This window comes from Melospiza georgiana, chromosome Z (genome assembly GCF_028018845.1).
Source record: "Melospiza georgiana isolate bMelGeo1 chromosome Z, bMelGeo1.pri, whole genome shotgun sequence".
Lineage (NCBI taxonomy): Eukaryota > Metazoa > Chordata > Aves > Passeriformes > Passerellidae > Melospiza > Melospiza georgiana.
The window spans coordinates 2,604,067-2,627,294 of NC_080465.1; the positions used below are offsets into that span (position 1 = coordinate 2,604,067).

The following is a 23,228-nucleotide window of genomic DNA, read 5'->3' on the forward strand; positions in this document are numbered from 1 at the left end:
GCGCTCAGCTGTTCCCATCTCACATTGTCTTGAAACTACATTGGGAAAAAAAATTTGGGTAAATTTGACACACAAATAATAGGTTTGGTCATGAAGCATGAAAAAGTCTCTTTCCATCTATCAAAACACATGAGGATAAAAACATAATGCATTTTACACATATCCAAGAGACTCTGAGGGAGCTCATTAATTTTAATCATCAAAACTATGATCTGTAATAGAAATTCCTCTTTTACAAAATACCTTAAGAAGGGAAATTTCAATGAACCACATTGAGGAGGAGAGATACTAATTTTCAATAAACCATATCAATGTGTTTTGCCAAAAATAATGCAGTACTACTATAATTCTAAAAAAATTCCCTGCTTACAAGCATTGCTAAAGGTTATGATTTTGTTTGAAAATACTACAAATTTATAGTGCCTGTAGCTCCTGGAAGTTAGCACCTCGCTCAGAGCACAAAGAGAAAGCTTTGGGATATGCTCAGATCATTCCTTGTGTGTATCAGGCAGGCAACATTTTGCAATTTCAATTTTGACACCTAAAAATCTCCTTACCAGTCTAAATCCCTAATAAAAATCTAACAATGTCTTCCCTGCTTTATTTTCCACGGGAGCTTGACAGAGGCAGCACCAAAGCTGGTGGCTCAGATGCTGTGGTGCTTTTAGGCTTGGCCAGGGGCTGTTTGGGGACAAAGCTTTAGGCTGCTCATCAACAGCTTTTCAACAATCCACTGCAATTCCTGGTTTACTGCACGGACCTTTCCTCCCTCTCAGGCCCTCGAATCTCCTCAAACCTCTGAATTAAGGCTAATTTTCTGTGCACCATGGCTGGATGCAGTCATCCAGCACACAAGCACATCCAAGCTCAGGCATCAGCACCAGAAAGGTCGTGGTTTGAAGAGGTTTGGATGAGCTCAGTGTCCCGGGTGTGCCTGTTTGCTGGAGTCATCCTCTGGGCTCCCGGGATGTCCCGTTTGGATCATCTGTACCACCCAGGGTGGAGGTAGGAGGCTTCTGGACATAACTCCCAGGAGGCATGAAGCACCACGCAGGTCGAGTAAGCAAAACAACAAAGCAGGCAGACACAAGGGCTGAAATCATGAGGCCGCTTTGGGAAAGATTTCTGGGCTGTGATGTCTCAATTCAACGTGAGGTAGTGGAGCCCAGAGTAATTCCTCACCAGGCTCGTAAAGCATAAACCTCGTGCCTGGAATTCCATCATTTTTTGCTCGACTTGGATTTTCTGGTGTCTGAGCTGATGTGGCTCTGGCCCACCCAGCTGATCCAGGCCCTGGCACCAGCAATTGTAGGGCTTCCAATGATCACCTCTAAAGATTTCTGACCCACATGTCAGAAATCGGTATTATCCCTAACCTCAGGCTGTGTGAATGTGGAGTCCAAGGTCTGAAAGTCAGTCCTAAAGAAGAACGTGAACAATCAACATTATTTACTGATTTCAAGCCAGTAAGTGATTATTTTGTTAACCTTCATGTAGTCATGAAACCACAGAATTGTGAAATGGTTTGGGTTGGAAGGGACCTTAAAGCTCATCCAGTCCCACCCCTGCCATGGACAGGGACACCTTCCACTGTCCCACGGTGCTCCAAGCCCTGTCCAGGCTGGCCTGGGACCCTTTTGGGGACTCCACAACCTCTGCAGGTAACAGTCACCTGTGTGGCTATAAGGAATGTGAAAGTAAGTAAGATATTTGTTCATGACCATTATTGAAAAATAAACAGTATAATGCTTCTGAATTAAGTCTCAAACCCCTCATGCATGTAGTGAGAGCTGCTGTGATTCTCCTGGATGGAGAAATACACAACAGCCGCTGCAAGATCTGTAGGCAATAAAGCCTTTTGACTTTATTCAGCTTTATTTTGACTTTCTGAGCTAGCAGAGTGCCCAGAGGCCGATGGCCCCGGGGCTGTGCCGGCCTGGGGCGGCAGCGGGAGCGGGGCAGGGCCCGTCCCTGGGCCGGCCCTGCTGAGGCCGCACCTCGAGGGCTGCGGCACCTCCGGGCCCTCACACGGGCAATGGAGGGGCTGCGGCGTGGCCGGGGCGGGGAACGGAGCTGGGAAGGGAATGGAGCCCCAGGAGAGGCTGAGGGAGCCGGGAAGGGGCTCGGCCTGGAGCAAAGGAGGCTCAGGGGGCCCTCGTGGCTCTGCACAGCTCCTGCCAGGAGGGCACAGCCGGGGGGAACAGGGACAGGAGCAGAGGGAACGGCCTCAGGCTGGGCCAGGGCAGCTCAGGGTGGGCACAGCAGGAATTTCCCCATGGAAAGGGGGCTCAGGAGCTGCCTTGGCACTGCCCAGGGGGTTTGGAGTGCCCAGCCCTGCAGGTGGCACCTGGAGGTGGTGCTCGGAGCTCTGGGCTGGGGACAAGGTGGGGACTGGGCACAGCTGGGACTCCATGGGCTGGGAGGGATTTTCCAGCCTAAATAAATGATTCTGTGATTCCACCACTTGTTAAATTTATTTTCTTATTCCTTTGGATAAGGCACTGGGTCGCCCTGGTGCTTCAGCAGGCTTTGCACTACCTGGTCTCCCTGATTAGAGCTTGTTTGGGGAATCACTATCCTGACAGACAGTAAATTCCCTGGGAACCCCATGGGATTCCTAGGGAATGGACTGGGAGATTTCCCCCTGTGTACCAAAGGCAGCCTTAAAACCCAAGTGTGAGCTGCACCCGGGACATCCCCCCCAGGGCCTTGGAGGTCAGACTCCTCTGCCACAAGAATGATTTCTTTCCCCATTAAACAACCTTTGAGGAAATCAATACAACTCAAGGGAGGCCACAACTCTGGAAAATTTATGTTTTCATAATGTGGCATTTTTTGGCGGATAAATTTGTAACCTTTACCAATAATTTGATCATGTTGTACTTATAAGCCTAAGATTTTTTTCACTTGTATTGCACATTACAGTTTTTTGCATTATAGGTATTTCTATTTTAAGTACAGAAAACATTTCAGGTGGAAAAATCTAAAATAATAAAAGAAATCTAAAGTAGAAACCTATTTGAACAGGAACTTTGGTTGCCTGTATTTCACTCTATATTTGTAAAGAAGCACAAAAATATTTAAACAAATACTACATTCAGAACAGAAGGGATTTTGCTACTTATTTATACAGCAACATAAATATGTGGTGCTATTTTAGAGATAAAATAGCAACATAAATATGTGGCACTACATCTTTTAGAGGAAAAGACAGATTTAAAGCTTTAAAATAACCCACTGTAAAATAAATCGGTGACACAAGACCTGTGCCCCCTGCAAAACAACACACAGCTTTAACCTTGGAACACAAACCAGTGACTTTAAAACTGTCCTTACATGTGAACACACAGAAGTAATGACAGCACAGAGCCCGATCACTCAAAATGTCATTGTCAGAGGATAAAAGTTGGGATGAGTAAAAGGGAAGTGGTGATTCCTGGGGTGGGTAGGCACGAGGAGAAGGCCAGTGCTGTTGAGCGAGGCTCAGACACAAGAAAATCTGGGATCTAATGGCCCACGAGCCACTCTGACGGCCAACGTGATTCTTCAGCATGCAAAAGATTATAAAGTGTGCCTGCCCATCACCCTTCAGCCAATGCTGAAAGTGAAAACCCCAGTTCATGCCCCAAACAGAGCTTCTGACAGGACCAAAGGTGACGTCGACATTGTGACCTAATTAAGGAAGCAAATTCAGACATAAATGTGATTTGGCCTTTTCAAAATTTTTAAGTATTTTAAAGATTAAACCACTGCCCAAAGTATTCAATGTCTTGAAAAATGAAGTGAAAAATTGGGAAGTTCAACATGACAACCTCAGGGAGGCCAAATTTTGCCCCAGCATCCTCCACTCTTCAGTGATGATCATCAAAAAGCTGGGGTGAAGCCTGTGAGATTTTGTACTGCTTTTTTTTATATCCATTCTCCTTTTCTTTCCCTGCCTTTAGCAAACCTTGAGACAAACTGAGGAGACTGTGGTGACTGGTAAAAGCAGATCATTGCCCAGAAAGTGACAGAATTATTTCAAACCCCTTCCTTCTCAAAGACTGTTCCATGAGAAGTTCATGCCCTTTCGAAATAACCTTTGCTGTAGAAGTGATTTTTGGTATAGTTACATTGTGCTTTTTGTACGTATAGACATTTTTTTCCCCCGAATGTAACAAGCTCTAGATCTTTTACTTCTACTGTGTATTTTTTAATTTTGTATAACCAGCTGATACAGTTCCAAACTCTGCCATGCAACTGAAGTCTCACATGTCATTCACTAGGAATAAAGTTCTATTTACACTATTACCTTTCTGGACCAATTTATTTCTCTTGAAATCAATATAAAACCTCCACTAAATAAAAGACATACCATGAGTATTATCTACAAATTGCTGTCAGCTCTCTGCTTTTTTTTTTTTTTTTTTTTTTTTTTTTTTTTTTTTTTTTTTTTTGTCATACCATATTCCTAAAAGGCCTTTCATGCTGTGAATTTAAAGACAGCATTTAAGATGTCATTATGGCATGTCTTTATATACAGCTGCCATTAAGGTCTTTGTAAATGGATTCAGAAATTATGAACATGGAAGGTGCCTCAGTCAGACATGACATTAATGTTTTTATGGCAGATGCACTGGCACAATCTCAATCAACATCATGGGATAATTCTGCTTTGGAAAATGCTGCAGGTAATTCTGGTTGCCCTAAGAGGCTCTGAGGGCATATTAAAGAATTTTAAAGATCTCAGTAAGTACTTTGAGAGCAGCAACACATTAATATTCATTACAACACTTACTGAACAATGAACGTGAAGCCCGGGCGTTGATACACGACGAACAAAAAATTATCAATCACCAGGTCTCAATCAGAATGGAGAAGTTGGTTTAAACTGTAACAACCTCTGTTTAGATGCTCTTAAACACTCACACAGCCACCATTAATTATTGATTGTGAATGGACTGTGGCAGGAGCCCAGAGCTGTGTTTGTACCCTGACCTGGGCTGTTTTTCTTCCCTTGGACATCTGCAGGGCTCTCCTGGTCGGGCTGGGCTGTGACCACGAGCAAAGCCCAGCATTAACAGGGCACAGTCAGGAAGGAGCTCAGCTTCAGGACCTCAAAAACACCTGTGGTGCACAGGGAATGGACAAGCTGGGACATCCTCAGGGATTTTTTGGAGGGCTGTGGCGGAGATGGATGGCAGAAGACCATGGCAAACAAGTCAGCCAGACAGCAGGGCTGCAGAGCCAGGATGCAGGGTGAGGTCAGCGTGTGTGATGGCCAGACTCCTCACAGGACTGGCCCTGCTCCCCTGGGAACCACTAACTCTGGGATAGTCTTTCCATATGGCAAAAGCTGCAGGAGCAAAAACAGGATCACGCCCTGGGCTGTGCTCATGTTCCACAGATCCTCCCCCAGCCAACGTCCCTGCGAGCCTCCAGGGCCAGGAGGCACCAGGAGAATTGTTTACTGACATGGGAAAGACAGGGGCTTGATCACCCAAACCCCCAAACCCGCTTGGAAACACAAGCCCCAAACACCCAAGCTCAGGAAACATGGTATTTTCTTCTGATAAAGAGTCTCCCTACTAAGTCTTGCTGAAATTTGCAGAGTATCAGCTGCTTGAGGGATTACTGAAGGGTGAAACACAGCCTGGACTGGCAGAGCTTGATGCGATTCCTCTACCCCTCCATCAAAGTGCTGTGATTCTAAAAAAAAAATATATCTATATATAGGGATAATTTATGGTTGCTTAATATTTCATGCAAGCTCAAAATATCTATACGCAAGAAGAAAATGCTTTTCTATATTTAATGTACTTTAGTAATTTCATTACACTGGGCAATTCTCATGCCCCTTTACCATCAAAAATTCATTTAAATTATTAAGGCCCTGTGGAAATTTTAAACACTTCCTGACATTTCTCCAAAACAACAGTTACTGTAATGGTAAGGTTTGATTACAAAAAGTAATACAGTCTCCCTCTAACTAAATAAAGCTTAGAGAAAATGGGATTTAAATACAAAGGGTGTGTAAACACACACTCCTTTTCCCACCACAACAAAACAGACTGGTTTAGACTGAAAAGAGTTTTTCCTCTGGCACCTTGCTTCAGAAAAAATATCAAGGGATGATCACTGTGATATAAACCACATGCTAAACCCTAGTGATGAAATACTGTAAAAACACAATGTCGTCAAAGGAAGAATGTCAGGGGGTTATTTCCAGAGAAATTTGCTGAAGATGTTGAAAAGTATGAATTACTTTGTGAATTTTTCTAGAGAACCAAGAGGAAAAAAGATGTGGCAGGCTACAAAGACATGAAGGATTAAGCTCACTAACAGTAAAAGCAGAATAAACTACTAGGTTAGGCAGGTGATGTATGGGATGATATAAAGGCATATCAAGGTTCTATAAGCAAAAAATATTACATAATTTGATTTTCTTCCACTCTTTCCAGAAAAAAAAAATGTACAACAGAGAATCTTCATATCACATTTTCCCAAATGAAAGGTTCCATCTTAGAAGTACTCCAGCTGTCCTGAGTAGTGCTGTGTTTGACAGCCTGATCCTTAGAAAAAAACAATGCAGATATTACTTAAAGCTAGAATTTTTGCCTTTAACTAACATTGTTTCTAACCATCATAATACTTGTCCAAAAAGATGTTTGAGAACCTGATTTTCTTTTGTCGGAATGGATTAATCATTATTATATTGGTATACCTAAAATAAAAAAAATAAATTAAAAAAAAGGAGGAGGGAGGAAAAAAAAAAAAAAAGAAAAAAAAAAACAAGAAATCACACAGAGTTCCAAATCAGACTTTTAAAAAAATATTTTCCTAGTGTGCTCCAGTTGGAGTCCCACAGTGCTGCCCTCAGTCCCACGGTTGCTGGCACTGGGTGTTATTTTGGCAGCCTGCCTCCCAGGAAGGCCAGTCTGGTCTGACTCCTCGTGGAGGAGAGCACTGTGCAGAAGAGTGAAAAGCGTCAGAGCAGAGCTCAAAAGCAGAGAAAGATACATCTCATCTTTGCCCGTGCACACAACACCCTCTTTGTTGACCAACAAAAAACACATTAAAACCTCCAGGACTGGGCACAGAGTGCTGATGTGAATAGCGGCTGCTCAGATGAGTAACACTTTTATTGCACGTTCAGAACTGAACACTTTGGGCCAGAATAAGCCAGAGCAGCCTCTCTGGAAGTTAATGGAACCATCATGAATTACACCAATTGAGAATTCAGGGTATTATTCTGGGATGGAGCTTGCTGGTGAAATGCACAAAACAAAGGAAAAGGCTAATTGCATGCTGGGCATGAACACAGTCACTTCAAATTGTGTTTCCTGAAAAGGCAGCTGAGTAATACCATTACCTGAGAAACACCTAGAATCCTTCTTGACCATTCCCTCTCCCACAAAACCTGCACACAGCAGCTTTGTTCTTTTTTGTTAAATTATATGAAAGAGCTTAAGGTCCATTGCTGCTTTCTTTCCCCTGAAGTAGCAGGAAAAAAGCACTACCATGACTAAAACATCCATTTTTAAACTGCTGACACACTAATGCTAGCCTGCATGCTCACACATCAGAGCCTCTTGTTTTGGTGGTTTAAAAAAGGAAAATGCTCTGTGCCTTCACTATTTACCCTCAGGAACCCTCGCTACAAAAATACCTGTTATTTCCTCTAACACTGTTTTCACTAATAACAACTATTCCAGCTGATAACAAGAACTGTGTTGATCTAGTTATCCAAGGATATCTAAGGAAAATAAAGCCACCCCCTGTCTGCCAGACAGGGATTTTAAAGTTCCTCAGGCCCATAAGCAACAAAGGGATGATTTGTTCTGAGAAGCAGACGTGAATTAAAAATGTCAGTGCTGTCCTCAATGGGAACAGCAGCCTGGGCCATGGGGAGAAGCTCAGCTCTGAAACACCAGGCTGCTGCAAAGAAGGATTTGGGGGCTGCTTTCCCTTCCAGTTTCCCACCCCAGACTAAGGACATGGATACACAGCACGGTTAATTCACTGCAATATGGATAAGGGTCACCACTGACTGAGCCACTGGCTGCCATTAATAAATGTCACATCTCTCCTGCAGTAATTCCAGCAAGCCACAGTGAGGAGAATGAAGTGGGAAATACCTTAATCTCACCAAAATGCAGTGCCACTTCTTCCTGTCTGATGTCCCATTTTTCAAAAAGTAAAGAAAAAAAAAATTAAATGAAAATGCATCTTGTTATGTCCTTTACTGCTACTACTCATTGCTGCAGAAGGATGGAGCGGCACAGAGTGAAACAGACATTGTTCCCACCTTAGAGCTGCAAAATCCCTAATCTGTACCATGAATTTAACAGCTTTTCTCCCACCAGAAGACAGGAACTGTGATTATATCCCCTTACCCCACTAAGACTCATCTCCTGTGCCTATTCCTTTCCCTCAAGCTCAACAGGGGGAACTCACCAGTGATTTATTTTAAGGCAATTTTCCATCATTCATGCAGTAAAAATTCTCCTCAGTAGGCTACAGACACATCCTTAAGGGGGCTGGGGCTTTAGGAAACTATTTAATGTCTTTTAGCCATAAAATATAAGTATCTCCTGAAAGTGCTGGCTTGTCTGGATGCTCTGTGCAGCCCTCCAGTGTCTGTGACACTTCAGTGGCACAGTTGGCCTCCCCCTGCATATGAAATACCTCCTGTGCACATAAAGGTGCCTACAATGGGATGGCTGCATGTCTTCCATCCTTAGTTTATCCAAAATAAACCATCTCCTCTCCTTGGCTCTCCAGAACTCAGAGGTTGACAACATGGGGGTTGATCTCTTCTGTCCCCTGACAAGAGACAGGGCAAGAGGAAATGGCCTCAGGTTGCACCAGGGGAGGATTAGTTTGGGTATTAGGAATAATTTATTCAGACAAAGAGTTTTCAAATGGTGGATGGGCTGACTGGGGTAGTGGTGGAATCATCCTTTCAAGTGTTCAGTAAATGTGAGGATGTGGTGTTTAGGGATGTGGCAGTGCTGGCTTCACCATCTGATTCAATGTTTCACCCAATCTTAGGGAATCAATGAATCTGCAATTCCATGTTTCTGTGAGGTGGACAAGACCCTCCTTCTCTCAGGGTGCAGTGTGAATGATGCCTGATTCCAGTGATTTTCTGCCTATTTTTTCCTCAGATTATCAAAATTCAGCTGTGCTATGCAGCTAACCAGGAGGTTTTCAGCTATTGAAACAGCTTTTTGGTGCTCATATGCCTAGAAAGAGAGTACATTTTTTCATTTGGCAGCTCCTGAACCAAGTGTTGCAACCGAGTAAAGAATAAAGCATCAGGAAGCAGCTCAGTAGGCTAGAAAGTGACATAATTCACTCACAAACCAAAGGCTAATCACAGCTTTGAGCTTGCTGATGATGCTTCATGGAAATTACTGCCATCTATCCTATTATTCAAATATCATAAGCATAGCTTGAAAGCACTCATAGCCCTCAAAAATCCTCTGTTGGGAACCTTCTAATTCCTGCCCTGCTTCATGGGGAAGGCGCCCAAGATGTTAGGACTCATGGCAGAAATCTGATTTTACCTTTGGTGTGATGTGGTCAGTGTCATCAGCCTGCAATAATTGAGGGCAGCTGCTCAGTCTGGTGGCTACCTGTGCAACATCTTTCATTTTTCTGTCTCTCAAAAAAAACCCAAAAAAACCCTCAGTTTAGGCAGAGGGAAGTGGGGAATTGGAAATCACATTTCCATCAGTCACAGCCTGCCTCCGTTTCCGATCACAAGGAAAAGAAAAGACAGGTGCATTCATGTCACAAGTGCCAAAAATGGTTATGAAGTCCTTGGTGGGCAGAAGCACTTTTTACATTTCCCTAAAAGCTATGAGACTCAATCATTTCTGGGAAGTTTAAACTACAATTTCCAGAAAGAAAATAGTTCTCTGTTCTCCGCTTTGATGAAAAGTTAAGCTAAGTGCACAATAGGAGCTTATCCCTCCTGGGCATGCAGAGAGGAGATGTATTTAAATTTCTTCTGCATCTTGATGGCATTTTGTGCTTGGTTAGTGATTTGTTAATGTCCTCAGAAGTTACAGAAGCTTGGTAGAACATGTTCTTAAATTTCACTGGTTAATGACATAGTTTTAGACATGGGAGGGACAGAAAAACAGCAAGGTGAAGTAAAAATAGAGCAGCTTACATCAAAAATGAATGACAGTATAGTGAAATGATTGAAAATCCATTTAACCTAAAAGTCCATCTACATTTCACATCAATCCCCAGATTTTGTTTTCCTTCACCAGCCAAGGTAGGTGATGATATTGGAATTGACCTGTTTGCTCTACAGAACTGAAATCAAACCAGGTGCAATTTACAAGCAGCCTCCACCAGAGCATCAACATGTTTTGAACCTGCTGCACAAAGGCTCGTTTTGCAGGCAGCAGCCACACAAACAGGCAGCCCAGTTCTGTGGGGAGGTTTGCTCAGCACACCTGGAGACATGGCTGGGAATTGTGACTCAGATTTGTTGTTGTCAAGTGAGGGAATGGGGGAACTCTGTCTTCAGGCAGTGCTGGGTAGAGCCAGGGCTGAGCAAGGCACAGACTTTGTGGAGGACAGGTAATGAGCCCAGTGCTCTTAGGAGCAGTGCTGGAGTAAGGATGAGGATTCGCCTCTGGACACAGATGGAAGCTGATGGCAAGCAGTGTCTCACAGCAAATGGAGAGGAGCTGATTCTGATCTAAGGAAAGGCTCTGTTCAGCACGAGGACTGAACAAAAAATGAACTGCTTGTTACGTGCCATGAGGAAATTCACGGCAATAAAAGCAGTCAGGTGAAAAGCATGGGTGCTGGAAGGGTGAGGAGACCCTGGCACAGGGAGCCCACAGAAGCTGGGGCTGCCCCTGGATCCCTGGCAGGCTGGACACTGGGGCTTTGAGCAGCCTGGGGCAGTGGAGGGTGTCCCTGCCAAGGAACTGGGTGCTCCTCAAGGTCCCATCCAACACAAACCAGTCTGTGTGGTCTACACTCAACCCTGCGTGAATCTCATGGATTATGTGGGACTTCTAGAGACTGGCCAAGAAAATTACTTATATACCAAATATCCTTGTCATTTTGCACATCAAATTTTTTTTCCTTTTTTTTTTTTTTTTTTTGCTTTTCCTTCCCCCAATACCAAGGGGGTATTCCTGCAAATCCCAACAAAAAACACTGTGAGTCTTCCACACATGGAAAACAGGAGTCACTGGTAACCAAGCACAAAGTGTTTTACCTAACAAGTGATATTCAGGGGTTCACAACATGTAACTGCTTTGGAAAAATCAGCATTCCCAGGAGATTTCCTCAAGGCTGCTTACTGCACCCCGTGCATGCGTTAGGGGCTCTGTCAGGTGACACCCTGCGTGCATGCTGTTTCCAACACAAACACACACATTTTGGCACCTGCTTCATCCTCATTCCCCTCACTCACACACTGCTCAATGATGCAAGAAGCCACTGCCTCCCTTCACGGAGATGTGTCCCAAACCCTATCACATATTCCTTCCCTCTCCCCTGGGCTGCAGGGCAGCTCCACGGAGTGAAGGCATTGCTTTCTTCTCCTCACCTCTAGAACAAAACAAAAGAAAAAACAAATCCAACAAAAACAACAAAAGAAAATTTCACCTCCATCAAAATTCTCCGAGTCTTGCTAGAATTCAAAGATTGCACCCCAAGTGTTTTGATGCTTCCTGAAGGAGCAACAAGCTGCACTAATGAGCCATTTACTTAATGATACTGTTCCCAAAGTAGACCAAATTTCATGCCTAACTAAAGTAGTTAATATTTGTTGAGGTGTAATGAAGTAAACAATCAAGTAGGGAGTATAAAACAGCTTTTTTTTATATTTGAAATTTCTCTCTTTTTTTTTTATTACTTTGAAGCTTACAGCAGATGAAGTGCATTAACGCCATGTGAAGATGGTGGGACAAAATTCAAATAATCCATGGAGAGTGCCAGAATGCCACCATCAGCCCCTGAAAGAACCCCTGGGGATTACAGACAGGTTAACCAGGCAAGGTCTCAAGGAAATTGCTGGCAATCAGATACTCCTGACCTGACCCTCCTCTCCCAGGAACCCAGGTAATGAATATCCTTGTGAGAATCCAACACCTGGCTATAGATTAAAGAGATGTTTTTCTCCTGACTCAGACAACAGCTCACAGTATGGCTAATCCCAAATAAACCCTGCTTTTCCTGTATGGAATTGGAGACAGTGGCAGGATCAGCAAAGGGAAATCTGGGGGCTGTGTAAGCTGGGACAACATTGCAGCCAGGTGAGCACACCTGTGAGGCCCAGTATCAGCTGAGACAAAACCCTGCTCCAAGGTGTTCTCCTACAAGCTGAGTTTATTTCTCCACCTGAAACAACCAGGTTCATATCAGAGACAAAAATTAAGACTTTTGGTCTTGCCTGAACTAGTTGCATCAAATTTCCTTCCAAGCTACTGATGGGTTAACCCATTAAATAATGAAAATTACTTTGGCACTCTTGAAAGCTGAGATTTTTAACTATCAGCACAGTCTCCAAAGAGTTGCCTATTCACTTTTTTGTAGAGGAAGTTTTATATCCTTACTAAATACAAAAACTCCAAAAACTCTGCTCTCAAACTGAACAAAGGAATGCCCTGGAAGCCATTTGACATAGGCATAGTAAACTGGTTTTCTGCCATGCACATCAACACTGAACATTAATTTATTTTGATTGTGGCTTTCAAATGATTGAGGGAGTTACTAACTAAGAGAGACTAAGAAAAACTATCATGGAATCAATGCCAAGTTTTAATTCTTATTATATTCTCATTATATTTAAAAATACTGGTACATATATATGTATGGTAATGTACCTTTTTTGTTTCATTTTATTTATGATGAATTTGGACATAATTGATATCTACACAAAAAAGGTTTAAATTTTACCCCATATTCTATGAGAAAAAAAAAAAAAAGATAATTAAAGATGGTCACTCTTTTTAATTTTCATTTAAATATCCAGATTTCCAGAACAGTATGTTCTGAACTGTTCACAGAGCATCCAAATTTCTGTTTGCATCAAGAGTGATATTGTGCCTCTTTGCACATGACAGAATTGCTAATGAATTATAAATTAGTTATTATTAATATTTTTATAAGCTACAAGGGAAGAAGAGGTTTGTAGCTTGACTACAGGGATACCTTTTCTGGAAAAGTGAATTATTTGGTTTAAATTTGGGAAGAATTTCAAAGAGGGCCCAGTGATTTCAGTGCGATTGGTCCCAGGTGATCACAATCACACCTATTAACTCACAGGAACAGGAGCAAAGCTAGGTACAGCCTTATGAAATGGAGATGGAGATGAAAATGAATCCACTTGTGAGCTTCATTTTATTTAAATATACCTTTCTAAAAAAAAAAATTAGCTACTTTGTTTCTAAGATAGGGGCGTCATACTCAGAATGCACAGAGTATGGTTTTGCACCTGTTTTTCCAAATAAAAATATAAAGCTGTGAACCTCATGGATTTTACTCTCTCTGTAAGGTTATCAAGTGTCATGTTCTGTGTGTCTTAAGAGAATAAAACTAATCTGATATTAAAAAGAAAAAAAACCGTAAATAATAAATGAGATATTTGTATGAGGAAATGCACACTGTGTTTCCTGTATACTGGAGTTCTCTCTGCACCTAATTAAAAAAAAAACAAAACTCAGAGTTCACAATATTTTTGCTTTGGCATTATTTCCTTTATTCCTTTTAATTTATATAGTAAGCAAAAAAAAAAAAAAAAAATAAAACAAGCTGATAAGATGCTGCTGACAGCTCCATCCAGATGTGAAAATATCTCCCCTTTATCAGTTGCCACATGGGAAAGTTCTCTTTTAGAGTGTGAGATTTGGTGTTTGACCTGCCTGGACACAGCATATGTAACCGAGAGCTCCTTTACGAGGTCACCTGGCCTGGTGTACATAAACCAGTGAATTCAGGTGAGGCTTCAAAACCAAGCAGAATGCAGCAAAATGCACAACAAAATCTGGAACAATAACTACTGATGGCATTTGCCTATTGTGCCTGGATTATTTTGAAGCCATTTTTCCCCTTTGAAGCCATTTTCCCCCTTCCAAGTTTCACAGATTTCTAATATTCTGCATTAAATCTGTGCATGTGATGTATGTAGCATCATGGATATTGAGGAAAAGGGTCCTCAAGAAGAGCCTTTCATCCTAAAGATGAAAAGGAACTTATCAGCCTTTCAATACAATGACTGACCAAAAAAAAAAACACCAAAAAAACCCCCAAAAAACCAAAAAAAACCCCAAACAAACAAACAAAAAAAAAAGACCCCAAAAAAGCAAAACCCTGCTTTCCAGGAGGTATGGCAACATGCCAAGTGATTTATGTGGAATTTGTGTATCAGTTTAGTGCCATCGTTTATGGTTTCCACTGAGTAAAGCAAATTTTTCTAGTGCAATTTCATCACCTCATTCTCAGTGTCTTTTAGATTGATCTATGTGCCACCTTAAAAATAAAAGCTTAAGGTAGGAGGGTGACTTTAGGACACTACCTTTTACCTGAGATGGACACAAATAACAAAAATATCCAGTAAAAGCAGCACAGTAGAGAAGAGGAGGAGGGAATAAGTTAAAAAAAAAGTTTACAGGTGTATTACATTCATGATTTTTAGATGAAGCAATGAGATTTCCTTCTTCTTACTCAAAGGTGTTTTAAAGCACTAAAATACAACATTTTTGTCTATTCTTGTTTTAGATAGTGTGATGACTTTGACATTTCCTTAGGTGTAAAATCTGTTTCCCACCAAGTTACCACTGGGCTTAAAGACACAATAAAGAGCCAAACAGGGAAACCAACTCTCAAATCCAGCCAAGACCCACCAGACTCACAAGGTGCAGCCTGGCTGAGAAAACTTCCACTTAAAAACAGGGATGTGTGCTTTAACCTGGAAAAGCAATAAATCAAGGGAACAACCACAAGGCTTAGAGCAATCTTGAGCAACCCGGCTTTTGATCAACATGGGCTGTTTGCTGGGATGAGACACCGTAATGCAGCTGGGAAGTCATTAAGGTAATTATGGCAGTGAGTGTTGCACAGGTGGCCAGAGCAAATGCCCCCACAGTCCAAATAAAAAACAAGCTGGTGTGTGCACCCAGCACTGGGGAACTGCCCACTGCCTGTCTCCCCACCCAAAACACACAGAAATGGGCAGCTTGAGAAGGCAGCCTGCAAAACACCCAGCTCTGCATCAGAGGAGCTGCTACAGACCTTGGAACAGCCACAGGTGACAGCAGAGCCTGCTGGAATGTGCTGCTCCCTGGTGTGCCAGCACCTGCAGCATCCAGGGCTTGCTGGCTGCCACGGACAGACAGCCCCAGCTGAAAATAAGGGTTTTCATCCCAGTGTTCAGGATCACCACCCTTTCTTCCTCAAGAATGAATACTTCTCCTTGTTGAAAGGATCCCCCAACAGTGCTAAACCAAATGTCAACTCTTCTGAAGTGACAGTGTTCTCAAAAACTGAACGCAAATGCACTGTGTTTTCTGCATATCAATTATCTGGTTTTCAGTATATCGTGAAATATGCCAAAATATTTTTGATGCTGTTTCTTCTGAATTACAACTGGCTGGGGGCAGGATCAGATGGGAAACTGGGAAGGAATTGTTCCTCTCAGGGCGGGGCAGGGGACGGGGTGGAATTCCCAGGGAAGCTGGGGCTGCCCCTGGATCCCTGGGAATGCCCAAGGCCAGGCTGGACAAGGCTTGGGGCAGCCTGGGACAGCGGGAGGACAAAGTTCAAACTGAAATTGTGTGACAGAGGTTTGCTGGGCAGGCTTGCATTTCACTGTGCACTGAATTCAGTCACTGCTGTGGTCCATAATACAAGTATTGAAGAATAGTTTGGTGTAATAAAAATAATCCCTGTCAGGTCCTTTAATTGCACCAGATCCCAAAAGGAGCATTACCCTGGGTGCTAAACAAATGCAGGGACTGTGGAGTAAAGCAGAGACAGAAGCTGGAATGGGGATTGCCCCTGGCAGGAGTTTCCTGCTCACCTGAGAAGCAGTGGCTCTTCAGCTGGGCACTGGAGGAGGATGAGGCAGAGCAGGGCACAGCTCCAGCTCCACTCAAGTTGCAGTTTCACAACTGGGGAGGTAAATTCTCTACCAACAGATGTCAAAATAGGCTTAAGAAATTATTCCATTATTCATGGAAGGAGATAAGGCACTGCTTCATTGATGGATTTAATTGTGACTTATTTGTTCAAGAACTTTATGTCACTTATTCTCCTTTGCGTGACCATATTAACTCCCTCCCCTCCAAAAATGAAATAATTCCACCTCTGTTCAAAGTGCACATTGCTGAACTGTTGAAATTAACCTGGTTTTTCAGTTGAGGAGAGGAAAAAAAACAACACTGGATTCATGGATGTGCATCAAGATTGTAACAGCTTGGTCTGAAAATTATTCTAAAATAAGGCTCTTACAATTTAACTTAAATATACTAAAGGCAGTTAATTTGACGATTTATGCAGAAATTAAATAGCACTGAAAAACATTTTACAACTCACCAAGGAAATAAAACGTCCTTCATGTGTGACATTTATTAGTATGTGGATTACACAACAATAAACATTTTTAAATTTTACATTAATCAATGTTGTTGCACCTAACTGTGCAGTGTGATCATTAGCTGCTCTAATTTTTTTTGATCAATCACCAAAGTTTCAACAGCCTTAACAAAGTATAAATCTGACTCTGTCAATTACAGAATTTCATCAAATAATGACTCATTTTGGTGAAACCACATTCAGCTGCATCACTGTAAATGCTGAAGCAGGAACAGAAAGAAGGTGTGTAGAGAATATGCAGAGATAGAAGCAATTTTGATAATTTTCATAGAAATATGTCAAGGTAATGTGTTGTAAATCCCTCTTAGCGCAATACTCACAGGGGATTTTTAAAGGGGCATGGAACATTATGATACTTTTACTGTAAATGCATTTTGACCATGACACCTGCTGTAACACAGAGGGAAACCAGTTTGGCCACCACAACTATTTCACAGGCACAAAACCATCAGGTTGTAGGGGAAAAATCAGTATCAAGTTTCAGGGAGAAGAAAAGAAAAGGTATCTACAGCTTTAAGGGAAAGGGGAACGAGATTATTCCTCAGGATGAACCATTTTCAATTACAGCCTGACAAAAAGAGAAATAATTTAAACCCGTGGTAAATTAAGATGGCTAAGTACTAAAACTCCTAAAAAACAGACTTTTAAAGAGAGGCCTTCACAGATGGAATTTTAACTGCACAGCACAGCCGGGTGCTGTTACAACAGGCTTTTTTTATTATTATTAACTTTGATCAAAGCTTATTAACCAGCAGCACCGAGCCATCAGTGGCTTGGACTACACAGGAGAGCTAATTAAATGTAAAGTGCCACTAAGTCCTGAGGGCATAACACACAATCCCCAAGGCAGGAGCTTGGATGGAAGGGGTGAGAACATTTGCATGGTGAGGCAGTGGGAGATGGCAAGGTGCTCGCTCTTATTTACTGTGCGCTCTGCAGAGATTTTAGTAGAACCACTTCTGAACCTGTCCTCATCATCAAACACGCAGAAAAGTGTGGGCACTAAATGTCTGGGGAAATGTGGGATATTTCCACACAACTCGGCAAGAAACACAGATCATAAAATTTTATTTGATCCAACAGGGCAGATCATGACATCCCTCCTTACCCTAAGGAGAGGTAACTCCTACCAATTATAATGTGAAATATAACTAAGGAAAATAAAACGAGATGCAAGCTGACTGTAAATTGGTGCACAGCAGCCTTGTTCTGTCCAGAGGCAGACACATATAATGGCATTTATAAAATAAAATAACAACAATAAATCATTAAACAATCTCTTCCTACATCCCACCTGCTATGTTATCCTTCTGATCTACAATAGATTGCAATAATTAAATCTTTCCCTGCAGTTTTGTCATATACCTGGGAGGAGGGATAATATTCTCCTTTCTGGTGACTTTCCAGGCACTGTGAGGAGTAAACTGTTACCCTCCATCTCCCTTTCAAACTCCTGGGAAGGCAGCAGAGAGGGGGAACATTTATCCCATCCTTGCTCTTGTTTTAAAAGCCTCCTCATAGGTGAACCACTAAAACATTTTTCAGTTAATAACAGGAGCTGATTTGCAGGGCAAAGCCATTACTTCCAACCGTGATATCAAATTATGATTTATCAGACTGCTATTGTGATTTCAGGATCCCGAGGAGGAAGGGCTCAGTAAACAAAACCAGTATAATTCAGTGCAGAGGGGAAGAAAGAGGAATCTGTAACAACTGGGCTGTCCCTAACCAGAATAGGCGTTTCTGTATCCTACAATGACAGAAACATCTTGTAGCATCGTGCTGAGTCACCCACTCGCTCCTGTGGGCCAGGAGGAACTCAGGCTGGTGATTTCTGGGCGTTGTGGTTTGGTTTTTTCCCCTTAAAGAACAATTGTGTCCAGCTGGCACCAGCGCACCAAGGGAATCACAGCCTTACCCCACTCCACACCTTCTGAGAGATTTCCAGCTCTGCTCCAGATGGGGGAACTTTGCTGAAGCACCACTACAGAAAACACCTGGATCTGGTAACTCTGGGAATCTCACCAGCCCCGGAGCAAAACCTCAACCAGCCAAAGCCAAACCAACCCTGTCCTGCTCCCCAGAAACGTTCCTGGCACTCCATGCACGAGGAGCAGCAGCAGCAGCATTTCCCTCATCTCCTCCTTCCTCTCTCAAGCAGGAGCTCACGGGCATTTCAAGGACCTGGCACAGCATCTGTAGCTGCTGCTTCAGAATTTATTGAACTGCAGCGAGAGCTGGAGCTCTGTGCCTGTCTCATCCTCACATTCACAGCCCTAAGCAAGGTTTCAAATAAATTCCTCCCATGCTCATGGCATGGCAGGCAAAGCTCTTGTGAAGAATCACACACAGTGTTATTTATAGATGTATTATTATTTATAAACATTTTACTATTTCTAAGGAGTGTAATTATCATCAGCTTTATTTCTGAGTGCTTTAAAATACTTACTAATTCCATTTTAATTTCTCCCTTTACACTAGCAAGCATTAACTGCATTAGTGTGTAAGCAAGACAAAAACTACCATGTTTCAGTTCATCTTTGCTTTAGGCTAGGAAGCAGAAATTGTTGTGAGAAAGCAAACCATAAATCAAACATACAAATCACACTGGAAATGCCAAAAAAATAAGAAATTTTAGGTAAACTTTTAGGCTCCAGATTCTGCCCCTTTACAAAGATTGCAATTAATCATTCTTACTAATTTTCTTAATATATTTCTTCAGTGCATCTTGTTACAGTATTTCCATCAGATTAACACCAGACTGATAACTAAATAAGGTATTCAATTTTCTTTTAATAAACATCAGCAGGTTTTTCCTCCATATCCACTGAAATACCCTGGCATTTGAATGCCCCAAAAATTCAAGGAGAAGAACAATTATTGGTGGTTAAGAAGAACTGTCAGAGTTTTAAACTCTGCAGTTCAACAAATCCTGATCTTTTTTTTGCTGATTTTGCAAACGATCATGATTTTGAAAATTATTTTGTCTGAATTTCATAGCTTCTGTGTAACATTCCTACGAGCTGCTAGAACAGAGTTATCTTGTGATGGAACCACCACAAGTTTTCCCCTCCCAACACAAACCCAATCACTTGCTGAGCACTGCTGCTTTTTCAATTAATAGTGAATTATTTAGACATGCACATATACAAATGCACTTTTACTGTGCATCTATGTGTGCATACACACACCTGCTTTCACTTTCCTTCAAAGAAGTTTTTTAATTATGACCTTCTCTCTTTTGTGGGTTTCACCAATATCTACTGAAACTACCTCAATAATCTTCTAATTCTCATTGACTCCTGCAATGACATTTCAAGTCCAAAAGGGAAAGAAATAGAGTGATGAAGTAGAATATAAGAAAACTAAGATAAACATAAAAAAGATCCCAAATATTATCTGTCTTATCTTTTAGGTATTACAGTCCTTGATGCTTCATGTAGCTTTGAGCTTCACTATCCACTCATTCCATTCATCCCTGAATTACTGTTTTCCGCATAAAGACATGATCTGCCTCTTTTTGAGTGTGAAAATTCTAGGACAGACTTCAGATATTCATCACCCAGCTGTGCTTTCCCATTTTTCACTGGGAGAGAAAGCTGCGCACACAGGAGGAGCAGCAACTGACCTCAGGGATATTCACTGTGAGGGCCCAGCAGTGCCATTGCCTTGAAAAACTCAACTGTGTTACCCAGAGCATTGACTTTATGCTCTTTTCATGTTATCTGCAAATTTTGCATCTGAACTCTTCTAGTCAGGACCAAAACCCTGAGGACTGCATCCCTCAAAGACAAAAGAAAGTAAATTTTGTGTTTGCACCTAAAATAAAAACACAGCTGGTGTATTTTCCAGTCCAGTCCCTCGTGGTTGCCTGAGCAGGGCAGTAGTTGTTGTTTTCATTATTAAATCCATATCTCTGTCTCAAAACTCCCTCTGAGCTAGTTAGGCCCCACTGAATTTAGAAGAAGACTCCACACCTTCCACTTTTCCCTGCCTTTTCACAAAACAAATTTCTCATCATGTTACCTGAACTGAACAATTAGCACCTGACAGCAAAGACTTCTGGAGACCCCAGTGCAGCATTAAATTATTTCTTTCTGTGATCACAATTTCCTCCTCTTGTCTGAAGCTCTGCCCACTTTATATAAAGCCAGAAATTCCTCTGCAAACAGACCCCCATGAGTGACCAAGGTGTTGGCCACTGGCACCAGGGTCCCAAACACTTCCAGCTCCCAATGGGAAGCACACAAAATTGCTGTTTTACAGGAAAACATTGCTGTCTGGATTACCTTTACCTGTGGTGGAAATAAAAAGCTCCAGTGAGAGAACACACAGCAACCTTTGAAGACCTTAAGGGAAGTTTTTGTATCTATTTTTATACACATATGTGTATATATCTATACATATATATAAACAAACGATATTACAACTATCAATGCAGTTTTGAAACTTTGATAGCATTTACCCTGGGTATTCCCACTAGTTTATCACAAACATGCCAAAATTCTGATTCACAGTTAAATATTTTGTACTGCATAATGTGCCATCACTGCATCCCACACACTTTACAAGGCTCTAGTCCTGGAAGAATTCATCAGATTAAGTTTCATGAGCATCTTCACAAGGCCAAAAATTCTCTGACAAATAAGTGGATTCTGCTATAAATACACTTTCATTCCATTTATGCACACAGCTCTTTTTATAGCTGTTAAACCTCCCCTCTTTCCCCTTTTTAAACACTATTGAAACTGTCAGGAGCTACCTTTTACACTTTATCAATCACGGCACACACATCATGATTCCTAGAATTTAAAATGGAATTGTTGATGGTTCGGATACTGTTAGACTGTCATTAGTTCTGCAAAGTGTGTAATTTGTCACTTTGCAAGAAATGACAGTGCCTTCACTCGTGCAACATGCTTTTAAACCTCCCCTCTCTAATTTGAAAATGCCAGTATTGTACTCTGCTCCAGGAGAGGTATTTTTGAGGCTTGCTGGCTGGCTTGTCACAAAGCAATCTGTCAGGTAGCATTTTGCCTTCCTTAAGGTTTATTCACACAAAGCCTGTCTGTGATATAGCACAAAGACAATGCTTTCTGTCTTACCTGATGGCGACGAGGCCGATGCTGCATTTTCACTTTCCTCATCAGTGCGGGCATCATAGTTTTCTTTCTTTACAACCACCTGAGCATCAGCTATAATATCCCTAAAAACAACAAAAGAAAGGGAAAGAAATGAAGGTATTTTTGTTTCTCAAAGGAATTAAATAATTCAGGGAGAACATGTATGAAATCACCACCTATGGAAAGGGCAGGGACATGATCCTATTGGAAAATCAACTGCAGCCCAGCAGAAAGCAGGAGAGCTCCATCAAACACTCACTTCTTGGCTACAGCACCCACAGCAATCTGCTGCTGCTTGCAGGGATGCCAGAAAGAATCCTCCTCTCCCCTGACTTGCAGGATTGGTTTGGATAAGCCAGCACTCAGCCAGGAAGAACTGTCACTCACTGTCAGGGCCAGGGAGACGGAACCTGAGCTAAGCTAAACTCACATGTGCACCACACCAAGAAACCCAGGGAAATTAAATACCTGGAGCACTTGGCATCCGCTGTGGATTCTTCAGCTTCACTCAACAGCTTCTGCAAGCTCCTTATCTTTGCCTTCTTTTCATTCAGCACCAAAATAAACCTCCTGTAAAGGTCTGCCTCCAGCTGCTCTTTGGCTTTCACGCATTTTTCCAGCCTGCAGCACAAAATTAACTGTTACACCAGTTCCTCTGTTTCCTAGAAGACAATTCTGTCCTGAGGCCAGCCTGGAATCCCCACTCCAAACCACGCAGGACTGGTCCAGCCCCTTGTGTCTGAAACAGGCCTGAATAAGCTTTTTTTTTTTGTTGTTTTTCCACAGAGAAGTGCAATGAGCTCTGCTTCCAAAAGGGAGAAGTTCCCCGATGTGAACCTTTCTTTTCATGAACTTTTTTTTTATTTTTGGTATGTTCTTGCACACCTCCACCCAAGACAACTAAAATTTAAACAGGCAAATGTTCTTTATTTTCAATGCTGAATCACAACAGTGGGCATACACCTTAGGAGGAAACACATAATGAGATTATAAACAGATATGATTCACCTAGACAGGCTTCAATCTGTGCCACACATTGGTGTGAAATATATTTGAAGAGGAAAAGAAAATTTCAAAATAAAAAAAATGCCTAGAAGCTCTTAATATCTTCAGAGGAAAATATACTTCAGGTTTTTAAAAAAATTTAGTATTGATCTATGTGGGTAGATTAATGTCAATAAAAGGAAGCACAATGGGAGTATTAAATTAAGAATATGGGTGTTTGAACTCTCATAAGCAAAACTGGAATACAAGCAAACCTGAGCACAGCAAATCAAGTGATTTGTGGCAAATGTAATTCTGTATTTAATTATTGTATTTCATAACCTTTCAGTCCTTGGGTTGAACCACAAACATTTTATTAGCTGTGTACACAAGAAGCAAATAAGTATCTTGATAGTTTTACTGATCATAGTAAGTATAGTAGTCATGTCAAAATCATATTTTTCATCAGCCTGTGCAAGGCTGTAAAAAAGTTTAGAATGCTTGTTA

The 23,228-nt window shown here is 41.8% G+C and overlaps 1 protein-coding gene across 4 annotated transcripts in view; it reads right to left on the bottom strand.

Annotated features, from left to right (window-relative positions):
- The window catches only part of XRCC4 (X-ray repair cross complementing 4), a 143,235-nt gene that overhangs the window by 60,806 nt on the left and 59,201 nt on the right, over positions 1 to 23,228 (bottom strand). For all 4 annotated transcript variants that reach the window (XM_058043508.1, XM_058043509.1, XM_058043506.1 and 1 more), the window contains 2 exons: positions 22,206 to 22,358; positions 21,720 to 21,820 (listed from right to left, as the gene is read on the bottom strand). In XM_058043508.1, the coding sequence (XP_057899491.1) occupies positions 21,720 to 21,820; positions 22,206 to 22,358 (254 nt within the window). The remainder of the gene's footprint in view (positions 1 to 21,719; positions 21,821 to 22,205; positions 22,359 to 23,228) is intronic.